Genomic DNA, 21,033 nt, shown 5'->3' with positions numbered 1-21,033 from the left:
CTTTCTTACAACATTGGCTGTACAGGAGTCTCTCTGCCAATTTCCAGTTACTTTTCAGTGAGAATTGTTCCACATGGAGATATATTTTTGATGTGTTCATGGGGAAAGGTGAGCTCCACATCTTCTTATGCCACCCTCTTGATCTCCTATCAAGACATGCATTTAAAATATAAAGGTACAGATTGGTCGGGGTGGGGGGGTTGGGGTGGAATGAATTGGGAGATTGAGATTGCCCATATATACATTACTAACAAGAAAAAAACATCAAATTGTACACTTTAAATACATGCAGCTTATTGTATGTCAATTATCTCAATAAAAGTTCTTAAATATATATATATATTCACACCATGCTAACAGTAAATATAAGAAAGCTTCAGTAGCTATAGTAATGTCAGATAAAATAGACTTCAAGACAAAAGGTATTACTGGACTTTCAAAAGGACATTTAGTGCTGATAAAGGGGGCAATTTATCTGGAAGACATAGCAATCAAACATGTTTGTGCCTAATAACCTTCAAATTACATGAAGAAAAAATTGGTAGAATTAATTGGAGAAACAGACAAACCTACAACCATAGTTGGAGATTTTCATACTTCTCTTTCAGCAACTGAAAGAATTTCTGGACAGAAAATCAGTAAGGACATAGAAGATCTGGACAACACTGACAGCCACCTTAACCTTTTTGACATTTACAGAAAAATATATCCAATAACTGCAAAATATACCTTTTTTCAAATGCACATAGTATGTTCACTAACTTAGACCATATTCTGGGTCACCAAATAAGTGTCCATAAACTTTCTCTTTATTTATTTATTTTTAAATTAATTATTTATTTGGCTGCATCAGGTCTTAGTTGTAGCATGCGAGATCTTCGATGCAGCGTGTGGGATCTTTTGTTTTGCAGTGCACGGGCTTCTCTAGTTTCGGCACACAGGCTTCTCTCCAGTTGTGGCAAGCAGGCTCTAGAGCTCATGGGCTCAGTAGTTGCAGCACGTGGGCTCTCTGGCTGTGGCACTTGGGCTCTAGCACACACAGGCTCAGTAGTTGCAGTGTGCGGACTTAGTTGCCCTGCAACATATGGGATCTTAGCTCCTCAACCAGGGATCAAACCCACGTCCCCTGTATTAGAAGGCAGATTCTTAACCACTGGACCACCAGGGAAGTCCCTCCATAAACTTTGAAAGACTGAAATCACATAATGTTCTCTATGTTCTCTGACCACAATCTAATTTAGTTAGCAATCAATAACAGCATACCTAGGAAGTCCCTAAATATTTTAAAATTAAACAACATACTTCTAAATAACCCATCAGTCAAAGAAGAAATCACAAAGAAAATTAGGAAGTATTTTTAACTGAATGATAATGAAATACATCAAAACTTGTGTAATACAGCTGAAGCAGTGCTGAGAGGGAAATGTATAACTTTCAGTAGTTATATTAGAAAAAAAGAAAGGTAAAGTCAGTTACTAAGGTACCACCTTAAGAAGTTGGAGAAGGGACTTCCCTGGTGACACAGTGATTAATAATCTGCCTGCCAAAGCAGGGGACACACGGGTTCGATCCCTGGTCCGGGAAGATTCCACATGCCTCCAAGTAGCTAAGTCCGTGTGCCGTAACTACTGAGCCTGTGAGCCACAACTACTGAGTCCACATGCCACAACTACTGAAGCCTGCACCCCTAGAGCCTGTGCTCCACAACAAGAGAAGCCACTGCAATGAGAAGGCCACGCACCACAACAAAGAATAGCCTCCACTCACCACAACTAGAAAAAGCCTACTCACAGCAATGAAGACCCAACACAGCCAAAAATAATAATAATAATAAAGTTAATAAATAAAAGTATGTTAAAGAAAAGTTGGAGAAAACGAACAAAATAAGCCTAAAGTATATAGAAGAAAGGAAACAAAGATGAACAACCTTGGGGGGGGAGGCGGTCGGTGGTTGTAGTGTCACACAAAAGTCGAACATACGTATACCCTCATGACCTGGAATTTCACTCCCAGGTATGTACCTAAGAGGAATGAGACCATATGTCCTCAAAAGGCTTATACAAGAATGCTCATAGCAGCATTATTTGTAATACCCCAAACTCAACACTACTTAAATGCCCATACATAATAGAATGGATAAATAAATTTTGGCATATTCACACAATGAAATACTATTTAGCAATAAGATTAAACAGACTATAGTTCTTTAGTTATAAGTAACAAATATAGCTAAATTTTACAAACTTAATTTGAGTTAAAAAAAAAAAGACGAAAGAGCATAAAGTTCAGACACAAGTACAACTTGTATGTGCTGGTTAAAAGCCAGTATGGTGTTCACCCTTAATGGGAGATCATGAATGGAATTGGACCTGAGGGGGACTTCTGAGGAGTTAGTAATGTTTTGTATCTTCATCTGGGTACTGATTACATGGATGTGTTCAGATGTGAAGATTGATTGAGCTATACTGTGTGTGTGTATTTTTCTGCATGTATGTTATACTTCAGTAGAAACACAAAAGAAAAAAATTCATGGACGATATTTACAACAAAACTAAGTGACAGTGTATCCCCATGAAACTCAAAAATAAAAACAGGTAAGGGCAAATCACTCATAGCCACAAGATCATCAAGTAATGGGTATCTGTGTTAGGAGAAAGCAGGAGGAGTTGACGGACCATCTGAAAGACTTGGACAAACGAGAATTCCAAAACAGTAAACAGGTATTTACTAAAAAGTATGGCATTCTGACAGGTGTGACGGCGTATCTCATTGCATTTGAGGTGGTTTTGATTTACATTTCCCTTATGATTAGTGATGTTGAGCATCTTTTCATGTGCCTGTTGGCCATCTATATGTCTGTTTTGGAAAAATGTCTATTCAGGTCTTTTGTCCATTTTTTAATTCAGATGGTATTGAATTGTATGAGTTCTTTATATATTTTGGACATTAACCTCTTATCAGACGTATCATTTGCAAATATCTTCTCCCATTCAGTTAGGTTGCCTTTTTGTTTTGCTGATGATTCTCTTTGCTGTGCAAAAGCTTTTTAGTTTCATATGGTCCCATTTGTTTATTTTTGATTTTGTTGCCCTTGCCTGAGGAGACAGATCAAAAAAAAATATATTGCTAAGACTGATTTCAGAGAGCATACTCCCTGTGTTTTCTTCTAGAAGTTTTATGGTTTCAGGTCTTACATTTAAGTCTTTAATTCATTTTAAGTTTATTTTTTTAAACAATGAGAAAATGGTCTAGTTTCATTCTTTTACATGTAGCTATCCAGTTTTCCCGACACCACTCAGCTATAAAAAAGAATGAAGTCTTGCAATTTGTGACAACATGGATGGACCTGGAGGGTATTATGCTAAGTGAAATAAGTCAGACAGAGAAAGATAAATACTGTATGTTTTCATTTATATGTCGAATCTTACAAAAATAAAACAAATGAGCCCTAAAAAACCCAGAAACAGACTCATAGATGCAGAGGACAAACTGGTGGTTGCCAGAATGGGAGGATGGACGAAATAGGTGAAGGGGATTAAGAGATACAAATTACCAGTTATAAAATAAATAAGTCACAGGGATGTAATGTATAGCACAGGGAGTATAGTCAATAATATTCTAATAACTTTGTATGGTGCATAATCTATACAAATATAGAATCACCATTGTACATCTGAAACAAATATTGTAAGTCAACGATATGTCAATTTTTAAAAAAACTTAATGAAAAAAAAGTGTGGCAGTTCAGTTTAAGAATAGTAATTGAACTGGGAAGGGTTTTGCCCTCAAGTAAAAACTGAATGAATACAAGCAACCTGTGATCAGAAGGTCTGAAAGGGATGGAGCAGTCTAACCCTTAATGAACTCTTGAAAATGAGCTACCAGATCTCCCTACTCACACAGTCTCACCCTGAGGAGAAGTTGCTGACAGTAGAATTCAGATTGAGCAGAACAGGGACAATAAAGAAGGAAAGAGATGATCTGGATAAGAATGTGAGAGAGGACCAGAACCAAGAACTCTAATCAAGCAAGACATCATATTCCTTTAACATACATAAAAACAACAGAAAGGGAGCCTCTGTGACGTTAGAAAAGCCACACTGAACCATATTTCTTTCTAAAAGTTCAGGAAAGCTTAGTACACATAAGAATGAGCAACAGATTGTGGTGATGATTGCACAGTTGTGAATATACTAAAAACCACTGAATTGTACACTTTAAATGGGTGTATTTTATGGTATGCAAAAATATCTCCATAAAGCTGTAAGAAGAATGAACAGAAAATTATCGAGGTCAAATCCCACACAAAATTATTGTAAGGAGAAAAAAGAATCAAAAGCATTCCATATAGCTTATCTACTTTATGTATAGTAGTTTGTATCTGTTAATCCTATACTCCTAATTTGTCCCTCCCTTCCTTCCTCCCTCCCTCTCCCCTTTGGGAACCATAAATTTGTTTGCTACATCTGTGAGTCAGTTTCTGTTTTGTATATAGATTCGTTTGTATTATTTTTTAGATTTCACATGTAAGTGATATAAAGGAATATAATCTAAAAAAATTTGTATGTATATAACTGAATCACTTTGCTGTACACCTGCAACTAATACAATATTGTAAATCAACTATACTTCAATTTTAAAAAACAGGAAAAGGGGAAAAAAGCATTCCAGAGAAACACACTCAAAAAACAACAAATTTAAAATATGCTGTTTAAAAATGAATTGGAAGACATTAAGAAAATTAAGACATGAAAGAACAATACAAAGCTGGATTAGGAAAGCTTAGAAATGTGGTGACAACTTGGGGAAAGTAAGAAGAAAGAATCATTTCAGAAATGAAGGCTGGGACTTGCCTGGTGGTCCAGTGGTTAAGACTCCCTGCTTCCACTGCAGGGGGTGCGGGTTCGATCCCTGGTTGGGGAGCTAAGATCCCACATGCCGTGTGGTGTGGCCGAAAAAAAAAAAAAAGCAAGAAAGGAAGGCTAAGGCAGAATACTCTTTGAGGTAAATTGTAGCAATATTTTTATGGATCTATCTCCTCAAACAAAGGAAACAAAGGCAAAAATAAATAAATGGGACCTAATTAAACTTAAAAACTTTTTGTACAGCAAAGGAAACCAATGACAAAACAAAAAGACAACCTACAGAATGGAAGAAAATATTTGCAAATGATATCCCCAATAAGGGGTTAATATGCAAAATATATAGACAACTCGTATAACTCAATATAAAAAAAATTAAAAATGAGAAGACCTAAGTATACATTTTTCCAAAGAAGATATACAGATGGCCAACAGACACATAAAAAGATGCTCAGCATTGCTAATCATCAGAGAAATGCAAATCAAAACCATGATGAGATATCACCTCACACCTGTCAGGATACCTATCATCAAGAAGTCTACAAATAACAAATGTTGGTGAGGATGTGTAGAAATGGATACCCTAGTACACTGTTGGTAGGAAAATAAATTGGTATAGCTACTATGGAAGGCAGTGTGGCGGTTTGTCAAAAAATGAAAATAGAACTACCATGTGATCCAGCAATTCTACTCCTGGGTTTCTATCCAAAGAAAATGGAAACACTAATTCAAAAAGATACATGCACCCCAATGTTCATAGCACCATTGTTTACATTAGCCAATATATGGATGCAACCTAAGGTGTCTATCAGTAGATGAATAGTTAATAGAAGATGTGGTGTATATATGCCATAAAAAGAATGAAACTTTGCCATTTGCAACAACATGGATGGCCCCAGAGGGTATTATGCTTAGTGAAATAAGTGAGAGAAAGACAAATACTATATGATATCACATATGTGGAATGTAAAAAATAATCTAATAATAAATGTAACAAAACAGAACCAGACTCACAGATATAGAGAACAAACTAGTGGATACCAGTGAGGAGAGAAAAGGGAGGGAAGGGCAAGATGGTATGAGATTAAGAGGTACAAGCTACAATGTATGAAATAAATAAGCTACAAGGATATATTGTACAGCACAGGGAATATAGCCAATATTTTATAATAACTTTAAATGGAGTATAATCTATAAAATAATCACCATGTTGTACACCTAAAACTAATATAATATTATAAATCAACTATGCTTCAATTTGAATGAAAGAAAAGAAATGAAGGCTAAACCAGAAGAAAACAAGAATGAGTGAACACAGCAGACAATGCCTTTCTAAAGTAAAAAGGAAAATGCTTTAAATCAAAAAGAAAGATAAACAGATTTCTAGAAAAAGTGATAAATATGAAAGATCACAAAGAAGATCTGACATATAAGAAGATTATCTGACAAAGAAAACCAAAGCAAGGAGAAAGAATAAATGCTTAAAACTAATATTGAGGAAACTTTAGATTTGATTTAAAAAAGCACACTATGTACCTGAGAATTTTGACCCAGAATGACCAACAGCAAGACACATTCTAATAAAATTACTAGACCTTTTTAAAAAAGAAGAAATGCTGCTTTTCCGCCCCCTCCCCCCAAGCGCCGCTCCAGCTGCACCAGGCTTGCTCTGAGCTCCGGGCTTCTAGTGAGGTAGCGCCACAGTCCTCTCCCTCCAGTCGCCATCATGATCATCTACTGGGACCTCAGCCATGATGAGATGTCCTTCGACATCTACAAGATCCGGGAGGTCGCGGACGGGCTGTGTCTGGAGGTGGAGGGGCAGATGGTCAGTAGGACAGAGGGTAACATTGATGACTCGCTCATTGGTGGAAATGCCTGTGCTGAGGGCCCTGAGGGCAGAGGTGCCGAAAGCAAAGCAATCACTAGTGTCGATATTGTCATGAACCATCACTTGCAGGAAACCAGCTTCACAAAAGAAGCCTATAAGAAGTACATCAAAGATTACATGAAGTCAATCAAAGGAAAGCTTGAAGAACAGAGACCAGAAAGAGTAAAACCTTTTATGACAGGGGCTGTAGAACAAATCAAGCACATCCTTGCTAATTTCAAAAACTATCAGTTCTTTATTGGTGAAAACATGAATCCAGATGGCATGGTTGCTCTGCTGGACTACTGTGAGGATGGTGTGACCCCATATATGATTTTCTTTAAGGATGGTTTAGAAATGGAAAAATGTTAACAAATTTGGCTGTTACTTTGGATCTGTCACCTGCTTGTCATAACTGTCTGCTTGCTGCTTTTCATCCACACAACACCAGGACTTAGACAAATGGGACTGATGGCATCTTGAGCTCTTCATTTTGACGTTGATTTGTTTGGAGTGGAGGCATTGTTTTTGAGAAAGAGAAACATGTGTAGGTTGTCTAAAAATAAAATGCCTTTAAACTCACAAAAAAAAAAAAAGAAAGAAATGCCTTGGATACTTAAGCAAAAACAGCAGGTGGTTTGTAAAGAAAGGAAAATTAGATCATCTTTAAATGTTTTGACACCAACACTTTATGCCAGAAGAAAATGGAGTAACATATTGGAGATACTCAAGGGGAAAAAATGTGAGCCAAGGATATAATGTAATCTGGTAAAGCTGACTTAGGTATAAAGGGTACAGGTATTTATCAACATGCAGGAACTCAGGAAATATTGGTCCCATGATCCCTTCCTGAGAAATTTGCTAGAGAATGAGCTTAAGACAACCAAAGTGATGAGAGAGACATTGATACAAGGACTGATGGTCAGGATTAAATATATAGTTACTTGTAGAACTAAGACTAAGTGAGATTTAAAAGAGAGAGAGTATTGATACATATATGTCCAGTGCTCCGGTAATGTAGATATAGTGTAATTTTTAATGGAGATGTAGGGAAAGCATATGCAAAAAAAATGAACTGTTCTCAGCAATTATATTGGTAACAATATTAATGTTATTCCAAGACTGTGTAATGTGAGATAATATAACTGAATAATTACGAGATATTCAAATTCCATCATCCTCTGTCTTTGAGAGCTAAGACTTTTAGAGTGAAAGAATACAGATGTAATTCAAAAGAATTTAAGTTAGAAGCAAGAGAACAACCCTGTAGTCCTGAATATGAACTCATGAGAAATTTTATTTAAAAGTAAACACACACACACTCACCTTTGCTTTATCCACTGAAAAGGCTTAGAAACAATGACCGGCCCAGAAGCAATGAGCACACCTAGCAACCCAGGTTGTGTTCTTGAAATACCATTCCCATTAAAAGAAACCAGGATGTCTTAGAGAAATAGCTAATTCCAAGTTTGCAGCAGGAAATAAGATGAACTTGGAACATCTTGTCATAAAAGATAGGAAAGAAGCTTTCAAAGACTGCTATGGTCATGTCAAAAGGACTCAGAAGCCAGTTTGAAGACGTTTCCACTGGCCAAAGAGAAATTGTCACAGCCAAGAGGAGACTAAGGAGACAGAGGACTAAATGTAATATGGAATATTTGATGGGATCCTAGAACCAAAAAAAGGACATTAGGTAAAACATAAGGAATCTGAATAAATTATGAACTTTAGTTAATTATGTATGTATCAGTATTGGTTCATTAGTTATAACACACAAACCATAGTAATGTAAGATGTTAACCATAAGGGAAGTTGAGTACGGATGTATAAGAACTCTGCATTATCTTCTCAATTTTTCTGTAAATTAAAACTATTCTAAAATTAAAAAGCTTATTCGACTATTTTTTATCCACTGAAGGAAACTATAAACAAGACGAAAAGACAATCTTCAGAATGGGAGAAAATATTTGCAAACTATTCAACATACAAAGGATTAATCTCCAAAATATGTAAACAGTTTATGCAACTCAATATCAAAAAAACAAGCAACCCAATCAAAAAATGGGCAGAAGACCTAAACAAGCATTTCTCCAAGGAAGACCTACAGATGGCCAAAAGGCACACGAAAAGCTGCTCAACGTCACTAAGTATTAGAGAAATGCAAATCAAAACAGTGAGGTATCACCTCACACCGGTTAGAATGGGCTTCATCAGAAAATCTAAAAACAATAAATGCCAGAGAGGATGTGGAGAAAAGGGAACCTTCTTGCACTGTTGGTGGGAATGTAAATTGATATAGCCACTATGGAGAACAGTATGGAGGTTCCTTAAAAAATAAAAATAGAATTACTATATGACCCAGCAATCCCACTGCTGGGCATATACCCAGAGAACACCATAATTCAAAAAGACACATGCACTCCAATGTTCATTGCAGCACTATTTACACTAGCCAGGACATGGAAGCAACCTAAATGTCCACCAACAGATGAATGGATAAAAAAGATGTGGTACATATATACAGTGGAATATTACTCAGCTGTAAAAAGCAATGAAACTGGGACATTTGTAGAGACATGGATGGACCTAGAGACTGTCATACAGAGTGAAGTGAGTCAGAAAGAGAAAAACAAATATCGTATATTACCACATATATGCGGACTATAGAAAAATGGTACAGATCAACGGGTTGGCAAGGCAGAAATAGAGACACAAATGTAGAGAAGAAACATATGGACACCAAGTGGGGAAAGCAGGGAGGGTTGGGGGGGAATGAATTGGGAGATTGGTATTGCCATATATACATTACTAAGAAGAAAAAAAAATACCAAATTGTACGCTCTAAATATATGCGGTTTATTGTATGTTAAAAGTTCTTAAAAAAATCATTGAAGTTCGTTTTAACTATCAAATATGTTTAAATCCATGAGTTCATAACTATATTTAAAAACAAAAATTGTTCAATTTCAGAGGATGATAAGGAACGAATTTATTACCTTGAGAAATGGTAAATTAAAGCAAAAGAATCAAGCATTAATCTTGTCTATTTTCCTGGGTGACTAGATAGTAGTAGATGAGGGAAAGCTTCTCTTTATAAAAGCATTCTACTTAATAAAAAATAAATGTTAAGAGTATCACCTTTTTAAAACCCCGGGAAAGTTAATGAATCTAAACATTGAGCGTCAACAGCTGCTAACATCACAACATATGAGAGACAGATACTGTGTGCCACCTGCTGCGGAAGACAGCACCACCTATATTCATGCAGAAGGGATCAACCCTGAGTCAGATCAAGCTCTGTATCCACTTGCCAATCTGCAGAAATGCAGAAGAATATGTTGGACTCCATCAAGACTATGCAGTCGGCAAAATCCAGATTTGGGGAAACTACAGGTCAAATGCCCCAGCCTCTTTGATAACTTATAAGGAAAGAAAGGGATGGAAGAAGAAACCTGCAGATTAAAAATATATCAAAATATTTTTAAATGAGTAAGACTAACCTCAAAAACATGCTAAGTGAAACAAGTCAGACACAAAAGACCACGTTACTTGATTCCATTTACAAGGGTGAGTCAAAAATTATCCGCATTCCGGTTATATTAAAACTTCTGTTGGCTGCACTGTCTTATCAGCACTTTCTGTTCAAGGCTACTGTCTCCCCAGTCACTGCTGTGCAGGTGTGAACGTGTTACATCAGTTCATTTGTAACTGCAGTGCGAGCAAAAATGGATGCCCTGCTTGTGATTTGAACGAAAGAAGAGCAGTGTATAGTGATTCGTTTTTTGTGGTCTGATGGTGTGCACGTCCAAACACTTCTGACCACACTGTCAACACTCTGCAAAAACTTCATTTTGTGGTGTGAAAGCATCCTCCCTATAGTCCTGATCTTGGTCCCTCTGACTTTCACCTGTTTGGTCCCCTGAAAGCAGCCCTACGAGGATGAAGTGGTGCATTTGTGGCTCACAGCTCAGTCTAAAACATTTTTTAATGAGCGAATACAAAAGCTTGTTGACAGATGGACAAAGTGTATTCAAAAGCAAGGAGATTATGTTGAAAATGATGTGTCTTTTCTAAAAGTTAAATTCTACAGCCAGAGTGCGGATAATTTTTGACTCACTTTCATATGTGAAATGTTCAGAATAGGCAAAGCTATAGAGATAGAAGGTAGATTAGTGATTTCCAGGGAGGGAAAGACTGGGAATTAACTGCAGATGAGCACAAGGCATCTTTTGGGGGTGATAGAAATTTTTTAAAATTGGATTGTGGTGATGGTTGCACAACTCTGTACTAAAAATCGTTGAGAAAAAAATAAATGTACAACTCTTGGTGTCTAGGGAAGCACACTTGGATAATAAACTCTAAGAAGTTATAACTATAAAAGATGGTATAGTGGTTAACTTTGGAGGCAGAGGGTGTCATTTGAAAGATGCTCATGGAGAAGCTTTGGGGATGGGTACAGAAAATCTGTTTCTTAACCCAAGTGAAGGCTATCAAGGTATAGTCTCCTTATAAAATTTTAAATTATATATATTTTTGTGTGATTTCCAGTATATTTTATTTTACAATAAAAGGGTTTAAAAAAAAAAACCAGAACACAGGACTCCTGAGCTGTTAGAAAAGATCAGATTCCCCACATATTTAATTTTTTATCATAGTAATAAGAGTATTTCTCATGGGCAAGTTCAAGGTAGCTAGGAGATGTTGCTTTACCTAACAAAGGAAAGAAAATAATGCAAAAGAGAGATGTAGCATTTGGTTTCATTTCTTTTGAGTGTACACTGCATGACAAGTACCATTTGAACCTTAGACCCTGTTCCAAACATGTGCAAAATAACACATTCTTTTCTGGTAGGTTCAGCTGCCCCATGATTTCCAATTTTACACACACACAAAATTGTAGAACTATAATAAAGGAAATGGTTGAAGGAGAAGTCATCTGTAGTCCCACCTCCCTGGCAAGTCACAAGTCATAAAATCATGTATATTTTATACTTTAGTGTTTTTGTCAGGCGAGTGTGCTAACCAGTATACTATGGAAACACTTCCGTGTTTTTGATTTGCTGGGGTTTTGTTGGTTGGTGTTTTGTTTTCTGTTGTGAGATGTTGGCCATTTTAGCAAGAATTCTTTCCCAAAATAGACTTCATTTTGAGGGGCAACTTTTATGTTTTTGCCTTCTTGTAAAAACCACTCAGAGGATCCTGTCTTACTGTTATTTAACGTATCACCTGTCAAATGATGTTAAGTATTCTCCCCAATTCTGCTGGCCTCAGGGTAGGCAGCTAGCTATATATTCCTTGTTCTCGTGTTATGTGGTAGTGTTCAGAGTGGAGCCGGGGCCCGTGACGGTCCCTCCTTTCCTCACCCCTGCTGTCTCATTTTTCCACTTGGACAGAGTTCAAAAGAGCAGCTCAGCAGCAAGAAGATCAAGAACAAGAGGAGGAAGAGGATGATGAACAAGCAGTCCACAGAGCTCGGGAGTGGGACGACTGGAAGGACACCCATCCTAGAGGCTATGGCAACCGACAGAACATGGGTTAGTCTCCCCACAACAAGACAGGACTACAGGGGCTTCCATCTTCCCCACCAAGGAAAGCTGTGCAGTCTTCCCCTCCCTGGGCTCCTGCTTCAGCCTTGTGCAATGAAGGCAGAGACGCTTAATCTTGCTTTGCATTCGATAAAACGTCAAACATTTAAGTGTGTATTTGTACCCTAGATGATGAGCCAGCAATCTTGTTTTGGCATTATCATTCTCATCATGGTTTATTCCAATTTTCTTAAGTGGAAAGAAAAGAGTACTGAGAAATGGCTCTGTATAATCACTGGCTGTATGAATTCTCTTTAAAAAATAAAAGTCCCTTCTATCACGTGAGCCTGTGCAGAAATGTGGGTATCCGCTGCTGTTTCCGAGGGAAGGGGGTCAGCTGTGTGTTCTTGGGCTTATGGAGAGATCCTGGTCCTCTCCCTTTGATGTGGGCAGTGAGTTACCTAGCATCAGAGCTGCCCAGACTAGCTGGAGCTTGCTTTCTCCTTTCTACCCAGCACTGTGAACACTCAGCACTTGACTTTACAAGGGACGAACACAAAAGCCAGGACTTTCCCTGCCACACAGCTCTATTTTCAGGAATTACAGCTGTAAATGAACAGAATATAATGATTCTATCTACCCAATCTGCCTTGCTTCAGCCATGAGAAATGGGGAAACAGATAAGGCACTATGAGAACCATCCTTGTGTGAGCATCTGAGGCTGGGGCCTTTACTCTGGGATTATCTAGAGCCCTTAGGGTAAATAGTAGCTGAGGCTGTAGCCTGGCTCTTAGATGGGCTGCTAGAAGACATTTTGGCCCTCCTTGCCTGTGCTGGTGCCACACGTGGCACAGTCCCAAGCGGTCAGTGCGCTGTGGTGGTCATTTTGCTGGTTAAGAAGGTACCTGCAGTCATGCCAGTAACTGGGAGTGGAGGGAGGACAGCACAGATGACAAGGAAAGGTACCTACTTTCTGCAGTAAAGAGAAGACATGTCCTCAGCTCCTGGGTTGATACCCTAGAAAAGCAGCCATGTGTTAAAAAAAATGATCTGTATAGCAAACATACTTTTGTTCTATGTGGCTTTGGTACACTTAGATTTCCTTTTAAGAAGAAGATGACTCAGCCTTCCTATTCTAGCTTCTGCACCCTAGCTTAGGACAGGGGTTTGAAAAGGAGACTCAGATCCCTCTCCCTTGTAGGGTGGTAAGTGGAGGGCTGTCAGGCGATGAGTAGGAGGTTGTGTTTAGTGGGAGATGACAGAAGACTACCAATAATATATTTGTATACTGCTTAATAAAGGACTCATGTCACCCTCACAACATAAGCTCCTGAAACTGGTAGAGCACAGATTAACTTCCCCACAGATTTAGGAAGCAAACATTCATTTTTAGTTCTCTTCCAGTTATTGCCAGGCTGCCTCTAGCAATGGCCTATTTCCTGCCCTTGAAGCTCCACCCTGAGCTCGTTACCAAAATGGGCCAGGTTGGGGTTATCCCCTTGGTCCAAGTCTATATAAAGGTGATCCTTCCAGAAGATCCAGCTTGATTAACCCCCCTCACATTCTGATATCTAAGAGGCAAGCTAGACAAGGTGGTTTGAATCCTGGCTTTAAAAGTTGAAAGCTGTGTGACCTTGGGCAATATAACTTCTCTGAACTACTTCTCTGTTTTCTCTGTGTTTATAGATGAGCTGTTTCATGGGGTTGTTGTGAGAATTAAATGAATAATAGACTGAAGAATAAGTGTTTTCATCTGAGCTCAGTGACTACAGTCTGTCCACTAGGAAGGGAAAGGAAATGGACAGGTAGGTGTTGGGAACTCTATTCTGTGCCAGGCACTGGACCCGGCACCTTATCATGCTATTAATACTCACAGTGACCCTGCAAAATAGGCAGCATTGCCCCCATTTTACAGGTGAGAAAACAGACCCAGAGTAACTGAGTGATTTCTTCAAGTTCGCATTAGTAACAAGCTGTGTTTCTATCATTTCCATGTGCTTCCCAATTGCGTGTGCTTTCAGTTATGCGTCTTAAAGCAGCTTAAAAAGAGAGGCAGCTTGAAAAACCCAAACCCAAACCACCACGTATACATTATTGGAGCTCTAGAATTTCCTTTTTTTAGCTGACTCACCTAAGAAAAGATTATGCTGGCCCGCCTCCCCCCTGCCATTTCCCCCTCAGCTGGGAGATAAGAAGACAGAAGCAGTGAGCAAACCCATCTTCCTCCGTTTTCCTCCCCAGTTAGGTCTGCCTGCCTGCTGGCTGGAGGAAACTAAAAAAGAACCACCTTCTCTACTCCCACCAGAACAAGGCGTTTCAGGGTCCTAGAGTGAGCTGGGTTTGGTGGACTCTGGGAAGCAAGGACTGAAAGCATTCCACAGATAATAGTACTGCCTTATAGTTTGCACTGTGCTTATTTCACATACACTGTTTCATTCTCACAACCTGTCAGGCAAGAGATGGTGCTTTTGTTTTACAGGGAGGGAAACTGGCTTACGGAAACGCAGTGAGTAACTTACCTCAGCACACAGCTAATACATAGACCGTGCAGACATATCAGTGCAGCCAAAATATTTGCCTTCTGTAGCTCTCACATGGAGGCCAATTAGTTATTTGAAAAAGGCGAACTCTGGGCACTATTTCTTTTAATGCCATTATGCGGTGATTTGTCCTTTCCACTCTTGTTCTTTTCAACACCCCTGTAAGAAAGACAGGACAGGGGACTGGAGGAGCTGATTTCAAGCCCAAGAAGTTGGAGTTAAGGGTTCTGAATTAGAGTCTCAATCCTCGGGGCTCGGCCACCCCCTAGCTGGGTGACCCAGGGCCACCCAGGTCACCGGGGTCACTGCTGTCATTTAAAACAACATGCAAAGGATAAAACTTTTGAAACTAAATCCACCTCTCTGTGTCATCTGAACTCCAAAGTCCTCCTCTGCTTACTGGGGGCCTCGGTTTGCTCAGCACAACAGACACACTGCCACCCAGCTCTGTCGGACCTCCTACAGCAAGACAGCGCTGTGACCTTTCTCTCTTTGCAAAACAGCTCCCTCCAACACCTGCACATCATTTCCTCACAGATTGCTTTTCACCCACTCATCCAAGGTACAGTTTAACCTGGCTCAGTTCACTCACACTCCATAGCAAGGAGATGTGGGTTCTAATACAAGCTCTGTCAGTTTGGGCTCCTCCCAGATGCTGACAACATCTGGCCTACTTACCTCACAGGCCAGAGTGAAGAGCAAATGAAATCAAATATGGAAAAATACTTTGAACAATTATAAAACATGGCACAAGTGTTTGTAAGTTTGGAGGCCAGAGGAGGGGATGCTTTTTTTCTTTAGTTCAGTATCTCGCAACTTATTTTAACCTCTGCCCCGCTATTGCTTTTTTAGTCTTCTATATATATCACCACCAACAAAAGGTTTGTTAAGTGCTTTTCTTTGTGTGCTGGAGACGACTGGCACAGGAGAGAATTGTTATGTGCAGTGAAAATTGAGGACCGGTTTTTACTTACCTGCCCACCATGCCACCTTTGACAAATGTACGCGAAAGGATGGTGAGCAAAGATTTCAGTTTCTTGTCCCAACTGGCAATAAATCCCTCCAAGAGAGTACAACTCTGCAATGACTTTGGCCAGCCTATTCCCATGTGGTAGCACGAATGAAAAGAATAACTGCCATGTATTGAGCACCTACTGTATACTAGGAGTTGACATTATTTCTAACCCTCACAACAGCCCAAGGTAGATATTATTATTGCCTTAATTTGTAAATGAGGTACTTGAGGCTCAGAGAAGGGCTTTCCCAGAGATCACTCAGTCCTAAGTGTTGAGCTGGGCCCGGATTCCAGGTGGGCCTGATTCCACAGGCCACCGCCCTTCGCCTCCACCACACTCCCCAGGGAGCACAAAGCACAGGGGACATATGAAGGTGGGCAAGACACCCTGCTGGTGCACTGCTCTGGGGATCACCCCTCCCCTTGCTCTGTCTAAATTTTGAGCAACAATTCGATCAGCTTCACCAGCCAGGCCCTTTAAGGGCACATCTGAGACTTGCTCACTAGGGGAACACCCCTTACTCAGAAATCTCCCCTTCCTGGGGCCCTACATCCCTCAACCTGTAGAACATTCCTGCTCCCAATGCCAGGCCCACCTCTTCTCCCCTTCCAGCCATATCCGATCTGGTACAAGTGAATCTTTTAAACCCTCTATTCCACCCTCTCACTTTGGGGCTCCTACATATTTTCTAAGCCCATCAAAGTCCCCCTTGATCTACCAGGCCCTCCTGGACACCTAAGACCCTACCCAGGCCGTGAGCTCGTGAGACTTGGTGGCCAAGGGCTGGGAGGGAGGATTTTTGCCTGAACTCTGAGGCCCTCCCTCACTCAGCGACAAGATGCCGCCTCTGCTACCTTGGTGCCCTTCTCCCCGGCTCAGAGACATTGAGAGATTGGCAGAAAGACTCCTCACCAGCTTTATGGAACCTGTCTTCTCCTTTCCGTGTCTACTTTCTGCCTGGGTGAACTCACCCCACCTCTGGCTTCCGTGACTCACCACATGTATGCTGATGGCCAGCACTAGCCCTGACCTTTCTGCTGAGCTCCCCGACCCATATCCTGTCATCTACCACACAGCTCCTCTTGATGAACAAAAACTCAAATTCAACAGCCTGGCAATGAACTCATCACACTGCCAACCCCTCTGGCTCCATTAGAGCTTCTTAGGGCCCATCACCTACTTAGTGCTCTTCCTGAGAAGCTCAACACCGTTTCTGTCCTCCTCCTCCTGACAAAGCCGGCATTCAGTGTCTGCAGAATGAATTATTGAATGAATGAGTCCCATCATGAATCACGCTTCTTCATCAGGCAGATTCACAATAATGCAGCCTCTTTCTTTTCATATTCAAAAAACTTTACATAAAAGAAAACCCAGAATCCCTTCACCTTAAAGCAGCAATCATTTCTCTCTCAGACCTCCTTTCATCCTATCACTGAAGGGACCACATTTTCACAAAGTGTATTCAGTGGAGAGGTCTGCTTTATACTCTGCTTTGAAAGCTTACCATATCATATACTACAGAGCCTGCCTTATAATAATTTTAATGACTTTTAATGACTGCAGATTAGTCTATAAGATTGCTCTATAATAGCTTACTTAGCCAGGCCCAGATTTTGAACATTTGGATTGTTTCCAAGTTTCTACTGTTATTTCCTTTATTCATTTAATAAAGTAAATTACCTTATTTGCTTGGGCACACATTAAATATCCCTGGGTGGGGGGGGGTGTGGGATTGTTAGAGGCCAGGAGTGGGAAGGAGGCTTTTCACTGAATTTCCCTATAGGTCCTTTTGAATTTTGAATCATGTGAATATGCTGACTATTCAAGATATATACACCAAAAGCTTACTGTACACAAAGCATTGCACTAGAAGCTGGATATAGCAGTGGGGTCTGTACTCTCAAACTAACTTCCTAATATGTGCTCTCCCAAAAGTATGTATAATGTACCTTGCAAATCTGGAGGAGAGAGCAGAGTGGAGAATCTGACAATGACATTTTCATGGAACCTTGAAGCATGGGTAGGAGTTAGGCTGATAAGAGACAACCGTGGGCAAAGGCCCAGAATAGTAAAGGGCACTTCCTGGCTGGGAAAGGAAGCTGTATCTGGTGTGGTGTGAAAGTTATGGGAAGTGAGACTTTCAAGGAGGGTGGAAACCAGTGTAGAACGGGCTCTGGAGGCCAGGCTCTGGGCTTTGAACTTGATCCTGGAGCCTTTGGGGGGTTGCAAACAGAGCAGAGGGTAAGAGTTGTGTTTGACAGCAATCCTCTAGCAGCAAAGGACCAAAGGAAGGGAGAGCAGCGGGGAGCAGCCTGCTAAAGTCCAGGAGACAGTGAGGAAGGCCTGAACTAGGGGACCAGCTGTCCCAATGAGCCCCAGACCACCCTGGTTTTAGCACTGAAAGTCCTGCATCCCAGGCAACTCCTCAGTCCCTGGCAAACAGACATGGTCAGTCATTCTAGCCTGAACCAAGGCACTAGATGCTGCTGTTCCCCAGAGCCTGCCTGCCCTGAGAAGTGATCCAGTGACTTCCAAGCGATTTTGAAATACCCTGTTCTGGGCCCACTCTCCACCTCCTCGGTCCCCTCCTCCAGCCACTACTCCTGGGTTCATTTACTTTCAGTAGCTTCTTTCTAGAGCTGATCTCCAGACATAAAGGAATTTATAAGGAAAACATCCCCCCTTACCAATGTCCAGTCTTCTCTCCTTCTGCTCCCCTCCACAAACCTGAGGTTCCTGTCAAACGAAACTAGTCCCTGTGCCAAAACAAACCTGCAGACTTCTGTGTCCCCCTGGGCCACCACAAGACACATCATGCTCCCTACTTCTCTGCCTGTTGAAGCCCATTGCAAATGCCACCTCCCCCTAGCTGAATACCAGTCCCATGGAGCAGCTCCTGGTAGTGTGACCATGGTATCAGACACTGCCTGAGAACTTTTCAAACATTACCACTAGTCCTCACAGCAAATAAATTTGATTAGCCCCTTTTTCCAGAGGAGAAAAATGAAACTCAAAGAAGGGAAGTGTCTTGTCTAAGATCACACAGCTACTAGCCTTCCCCTCTGTCTTCTTTGTACTTCTCTGGTGGCCCCAATCCTTGTATTGATGATGTGTGCACTTCTTTCACTCCCTGCCAGCCCCCTGACCCACCACACACACGATTGTCAACCTAGGACAATGCCAGGCTTGTAGTAGAACCTCGATAAAAATTTGGTGAAAGAAGGGACTATATATATGACCTTGTATAGTACCTAGCCCATTGCCTGGCATTAAATAGGTTCTCCTCTTCAGGTATTGCTGAAATTGCAGTACCAAACCAAATAAGGGTATGACTGAAGGAGAATAATCAGAAGAAAAAACATTATGGCAAAACCTCAGCTATCTAAAGCTTTCTAGAAATGAGTCATTCTGAAGGCTGAGGGTGAACCTTCAGAATCCAGAAAGAAGAATCCTAGGGCTGCTTCTTTCTGAGAGTTTTCCTCACTTCCACCCCCCTCTTCTGAGATCCCTGGTCCCCTTGATCTTCTTTTCCTCCCAGTCTTCTTTGTTTTTCTGTTGTTCCTGCAAAGCTTCTTAGCTTCTGGTTTGGCGAGCTAATTACAGTCTTTGCCGTGTGGCCCTGCCATGCCTTTTGCACCCTTTCTCTTCACCGCAGCACCCCCACTTCCACAGAGCCTTCCCTGCCCTCCTCAGGCTGGTGGGTGCTTCTCCTCTGTGTCTGCACACCCCATGGCACCCCATACGGGTGTCTGTGATTATGTCCACCTCACATGCTGGACTGTGAGTTTCTTGAGGGTTAGAAAAGCCCTAAATGTTTATGAATGAAATTAGCAGACCCTTTTGTGCTTCTCGGCCACCTCTCCTTTGGTACTGCTTACTCCAAGGCAGCTAAGCTTTTCCTTGTTGGTTGGTTGAACTGTAATTGGGAAATCATGAGACAAATCAGGATTTGTCTGCTCACCTACTTCTCTTCTTCCTGCTTTGACTACATTCACTGGTGTTTGTGTCACACTTGCCTATTTGGCTCAGGAAGGCTCCAGCTCAGACAGTATGCTCTTTGTTTGGGGAGGGAAAGGGCTGACCAATCAGAGTCATGGCCCAACCCTGCCAGTCCATCTTGCTCAAGGAACCAGGAGACCAGACCTCATTATCTGTTACACAAGCATTTACTTGAATGCCTACGCTGTACTAGGCCCTGTGCCGGACATTAGGGAGACAGAAATGGAAATCGGTGTGTCCTTGCCCTGCCTCTAGTACCCTGTGTGAGCCCTTCCTAGGCCTCTTCAATTTACCCATCTGAAAGTGAAGCAGGGAAGAGACCTGATTTGTAAGCAGCCTTAGAGCTGTCAACATTGTGGAACTCGTCTATCCAGGATACTCTCACCCTCCTCACATCTGTGCTTTCCCTTGGAAGAGCCCAGGCTCACCTCTTACCTCTCTGCCTCCTCCCCTGCAAATTCTGAGCAGATGTGATCTAACACATCTCACCCTGTATGTGGCCGAGTAGCCCCAAGAAGCAGCTTGATAACCCTGGCTAGCCAGGGGGAAGAAAAGAAAGAGGAAGAGGAGGAGGGGTAGCATGTCAAGCGGCCATGGAGGGTACGTTGGGGAAGGACAGCACATCCCGCAATGCACCAGAAACGTTCCCTAAGCTCAACTCTGAAGATTCATGTTAGTCAGTCTAATCGAGGAGGCCCAAACCAGAGTGGGAGGTAGGGAGGGAGACAGAGTTCCACTAATCTTCCTGGAAAAGGCTAAGGAATCAATATTTCCTTGTACTTGTAGCACACTTGATACCATTTTTGTGTTTGATTTTCCTAGAAACCTTTTTGATTACATTTTAAAGATTTTTTTTGAGCACCTACATTCGAGGCCTTATGCTGAGAATTACTGGCCTTTTCCTTTAGGACAGTTATCACAAAATCAAGTGTATAGACAGTTTCATGATTTTTTAATGTCCGTCTCTTCCACTAGACTGTGAGTTTAGTGAAGGCAGGAATCACGCCCATCTTCTTCCCCACTTAATCCTCAACACCTAGAACCGCACCCTGGCAAACAGTAATCACTCAATAGTTATCGAAAAAATGAATCCAGAGGTCTGGGACCTGGACACAATCTTTAATTTTGAAAAGGCCGGTGTGCAGAAGCAAGCCTTTTAGCCTGAAACATAATAGATGTTCAATAGACATTAATGTAATTAAACAAAGAATAATAACAGGA

General features: G+C 41.0%; 2 protein-coding genes across 4 annotated transcripts in view; both read left to right on the top strand.

The window, feature by feature from the left end:
- Positions 1 to 12,598, top strand: part of IGBP1 (immunoglobulin binding protein 1) — a 33,895-nt gene extending 21,297 nt beyond the window's left edge. For 2 of the 3 annotated variants that reach the window (XM_057718533.1, XM_057718534.1), the window contains one exon: positions 12,126 to 12,598. In XM_057718533.1, coding sequence (XP_057574516.1) covers positions 12,126 to 12,446 — 321 coding nt within the window. In that variant the 3' untranslated portion in view covers positions 12,447 to 12,598. The remainder of the gene's footprint in view (positions 1 to 12,125) is intronic. The other variant, XM_057718535.1, reaches the window with a different exon arrangement.
- On the top strand, positions 4,641 to 8,094 carry LOC130841915 (translationally-controlled tumor protein-like). The gene has a single exon (XM_057718536.1). It carries the CDS (start codon positions 6,589 to 6,591, stop codon positions 7,102 to 7,104), a length of 516 nt encoding a protein of 171 aa, XP_057574519.1. The 5' UTR covers positions 4,641 to 6,588; the 3' UTR covers positions 7,105 to 8,094.
- Positions 12,599 to 21,033: the final 8,435 nt, after the last annotated feature.

The sequence above is a fragment of the Hippopotamus amphibius genome, chromosome X, assembly GCF_030028045.1.
Source record: "Hippopotamus amphibius kiboko isolate mHipAmp2 chromosome X, mHipAmp2.hap2, whole genome shotgun sequence".
In the NCBI taxonomy this organism is placed as follows: domain Eukaryota; kingdom Metazoa; phylum Chordata; class Mammalia; order Artiodactyla; family Hippopotamidae; genus Hippopotamus; species Hippopotamus amphibius.
The sequence above is the reverse complement of the archived record's forward strand: the minus strand, read 5'-3'. Positions and strand labels throughout refer to the sequence as shown.